Source organism: Diplotaxodon limnothrissa, linkage group LG2, assembly GCF_057381915.1.
Source record: "Diplotaxodon limnothrissa isolate DT_005_m linkage group LG2, D_limnothrissa_male_GT1.1, whole genome shotgun sequence".
Classification (NCBI taxonomy): Eukaryota; Metazoa; Chordata; class Actinopteri; order Cichliformes; family Cichlidae; genus Diplotaxodon; species Diplotaxodon limnothrissa.
Window position 1 is genome coordinate 10299218 of NC_140597.1, and position 4141 is coordinate 10303358.

Below are 4141 nucleotides of genomic sequence, written 5' to 3' on the forward strand. Positions count from 1 at the left end.
GCAGCAAACACAGTATGATGTGGTAAAATGTGCTTTCTTTCACAAACAGATAGCACAAACAAGAATCACAAGAATCTCCTTTGTGGTTCTTGTTTTTCTTTTGAGTACATTAATAAAAAGTTGAAATAAAGTGGCAATAAAATTCATGCACTGAAGACCACACGAAACCCTAATTCACCCTACTACCTGTTGCCTTCACATTCCATTTGCATCCCTTGTCCACAGAATCAAAAATGACCCTTCTTCGCTAAAGATCGAACATAAAGCAATTGCATTTTAAATGGAAGCCCATTTTGCATTAAGAAACACTATCAGCAATCAGAAATTGTGTATATCAGAGTTCTCTGTTTTTACTGTCCTGAAAACTGCATTAATTCAGTGGATGCGGTTAGGTTCAAAACAACGTAATATAAGAGGGCAACCAATTCAATCTAAGAGGGATCCAATTTTTATCCATTCATGTACCAGCTACTGGCTTTTTGCTGTTATGTTCTCATATCGCGTGAGAGTTTATTTGCCAGGTGTCAGAAGTCTAATAATGAATAAAGTTCAGGATATGCTTAAAAACTCACCTCAGTATAGCCGTCATCAGAAGGAAGTGCGCTTCACTGACTCATCAACTTGTCTCAGGCTTTCCACAAAGTTTCACAGTTGACCTTAAAGTAAGATGCTGCAAGCTTACCTTGCAGTGTATTCCTTTTCAAGGTCTAAAGACCTTAAAGTGCGCTATAGATTGAAGTGATTTGAACTGACAACAGGGCTAATTCAGCACTTCAAGTTAACATCAATAAAAGTTTTTAAATTTATTCTGATTTCCGTTTGTTTTCATTGCCTGTGCTATCTGTTATTTAGTTCAAATTGTGGGTAGATAATGCTGTGCTGTCATGTGACCTGTTCTCTCATGTGTGCCTTTCTCTTGTTTTGTATGTATTTCTCGTTTGTTATTTATTCCTATTTTATTCCTGCAATTGGTATGGAATTCATTTTTTTTTAAAATTGATCAGTGTTTTGAAATTAGATGTGATGAAGATGTGACCTTAATTTACAAAATCAACATCATGTTGGATTCAATGAGACATGAAACTAGTGCATGAAACAGGTCTCAGTAAATGTTCTCATAGACTGCAATACACTGCCCCCTGCTGGTCATTATAAAGTCTGCAGATGTCATTTGACATGAATGTCATATTTGTGAAACAAAATAAAGGACTCTGTAAAATAAATGAAAATCAAATATTTATATACAGAATATTTATGTACAAATGCTGAAAAAGACATTTGAACAAGATGCACACCCAGTAAAATTTAAAAAAAAAAAAGAAAAGTCAGTTTTATCATGTGCCTATCATGCTGTCATTTCTGCACAATGCACTTTACACCAGATCAAAATAAAACACTGTGAGGTCGTTCTAACCGGAAGCCCAGAGAGCTTCGACAATGCAGCACAATGCCCTGAAGCATCAGCATCAAAATATACTTCAAGTACCAAAAAGTACTCATTGTGCAGAATGCCCTATTTTTGAATAGCTGGACATTTTAATTACTTTATCACCAGCTGTGACTACAGCTGATAATCAACCATGTTTCATAGGGATGTGACTACATTTAGAAATGTCACGCATTTTTAGGTATAAAGCAAAAGATGCAATGAAATAAATAAGCTATCACATATTAATCCAAATGAATTCACTGAAATACATCTGCACATTTCTGCAGCCTGACTTATTACACACGTGAACACAGTACACATTTGTTTACTGCAAGCTTGTTTCAGAGATGTGATGCAGTTAAATCTGTATGCGTCTGTTTCCTTGTAGTGTTAGTAGAGATGGTGAACCTGACACAATCCTGTGTTTGGTGTGAAGGAAACCAGTTAACAGCCGGTTTAGTGAAATTCTCTTGAACTCATGGAAAACTCATCGTCGTCTCGAAGTGAGCAGCTGAAGCGTCCCGTGTGATCAGAGGTCCTCGTCGTCCTCGCTCACCATGACGTCGAGCTCTTTGTCTTTCCGTACGACGCTCTCTGTGATGAACTCCTTGTGCTGCTCCTCCAGCTCACGCAGCTCCGCCTGCAGGCGCTCCAGGTGGAGCACTCGCCGGTTCCTCAGCAGCCGGCTGGGGAATGGGTTCATGTCGTTGAAGGCGATGCTGGTCAGCTTCCTGCATGGACACACGCAGGTGGAAAGGACTCGATCACCAACACAGAGGAACTGGAAACTGATCAGCTTGAGTGTTTCTGTTTTATGCTGCTTGATACTTCAGGTACTGCAGTTTGAGCAGGAAATACTGGACTGACTGGACCACATGTATCCGAGAGCTGCAGATACTTAAAAATCTTTAAATCGTTGTTACTGTGATCAGGGAAATTTAAACTTCTCACAAAATTTCAGTAAAAAGGGTTTGAAGCTCAAAGATTCAACAGCTACATCCGCTACACTTCTGAGAGTGTAACAGCTCGTAGATTAAGGCGGGTGGAGGCGAGTGCGTACCTGGCATTGGAGACGGTCTTTGTGAAGAAGCGTAGGTACTGGTAGATCTCCACGCTGTCGTGAATCTTCAGGATGTCGTCCTCTTTGTATTTGAACAGAGCCAGAGTGTATCTGAAGATCACCTGCAGCACAGACACGCATTTCATAACAGGACACTCACGCCACACAATTAATTGGAAACTTTGAGGAGGTGAGTCATAAAATTACTCTTTCAGTTGTGGTGCAGTTGGGCCCTTTACTCATTACAGCTCTGATCGATTTCCAATAAGCCACTTGGTTCCTCAGTTGCCAGATAATATTAACTTACTTGGTAGTTGAGCTTTAAGTTTAAATTAAACTTTTGGGTTGGATCTACGTGGCTGAAGCTGTTGTCAGCATTTATCCCTGTGTGGTATATATTTCTGTGTCTGAACTGTGATTTTATTTCCTGAGACAAACGATGTAAAAGCTGTGCTGCATTTGTCACATTGCAGAAACAAGCCCAAAGCCATTGTCCCGCTCATCGTCTGGATTTACGCTGCTTGTGGTAGACTGTGAGGTCGTTACTAGAATTATCTGCTTTCCCACTCCTATTTCATGTCACATGACAGTTCCCCATGCTTAGTAAACAATGTCTTATTACTCCTAAAATGTAAATAAAGACATCTAAAGGTCAAAACAAAATCATTTTTGTTTCCATGGACACTACTGTGGTGCATTCAAGTGTTGTCTGCATTTCTGTCATGGTGTGTTCGGGTGTATGGTACCTTGGTACCCTCATACAGGAAGGCGTCCCACAGAGGCATCAGGATGTCGCTGGGCAGACTCTCCACAAAAACCACCAGGAACCAGTTGAAGGTGACCAGAGAGACGTCAATGTTGTGATCCTCAAAGTGAGATGCCAGGCGAGGAAGCTTCTCTGCCATGAAGTCCTTCAGCACGCGCTGGTCCGCCTGAGCACAAAGACTCACAGAGATCAGCCTCACTGATCACTAAAACAGATCACAGCAGGCAAGCAGGTGAGTGTGTCTGCTGACCTGAGAGGCCACCAGATTCTTGGTGTAGTAGTCCTGAGGCATGATGGCTTCCACCACTGCCACCAGACACCAGAAGGCGTCTTCGTCACTTTGGAGGACCAGCAGAGCGAGGGCCGCTAACCTGTGGACATTCATGGAAGGTGAGGTTCTGCCTGGAAGGCGGGTCCACATAAGAACTCAGATATAAAATTTATACTTTTGTTCTGACCTGTTGAGTACCTGGCAGTAGCCAATGGCAGGGTTATGCCCGGAGAAGGCCAGAAGGATGCGGCGGAGCTGCTGGAGGGCAGGGCTGAAGGGTGGGGCTGGAGGGCGGGGCTGGACGGCGAGGAGAAGTGCTGATTGGTCGTCAGGGTTCGGTGAAGGTCCAGCTGGACCTGCCTGGAGGCAGGATTAGGAGCTGTCCGACTCTTCTCACACAGCTGGAAACAGAACAGGATTACTGAGTGCTCGCCAGCATTCCCAACAGGAAGGAGGAGGAGCCACCTGTGCTCAGGTGCGGATAAAGCACTCTGTTGGCAGAGGTATGAAAATGCGCAGTAAAATCTAACGTGCATAGCTAACTTCATCAACGACATTTTGGGAGGAATAATCACACATCAGCCTTCGGCCATTTTTTGATGAACGCATACGCCC

The 4141-nt window shown here is 42.9% G+C and overlaps 1 protein-coding gene across 1 annotated transcript; it reads right to left on the reverse strand.

Moving 5' to 3' along the window:
• Positions 1-1958: 1958 nt before the first annotated feature.
• Positions 1959-3676, reverse strand: LOC146638225 (TBC1 domain family member 2A-like). Its single transcript, XM_085366890.1, has 4 exons — positions 3506-3676; positions 3236-3421; positions 2490-2611; positions 1959-2160 (listed from the first exon to the last, which is right to left on the reverse strand). Exons 1-4 carry the CDS (start codon positions 3674-3676, stop codon positions 1959-1961), a joined length of 681 nt encoding a protein of 226 aa, XP_085223016.1.
• Positions 3677-4141: the final 465 nt, after the last annotated feature.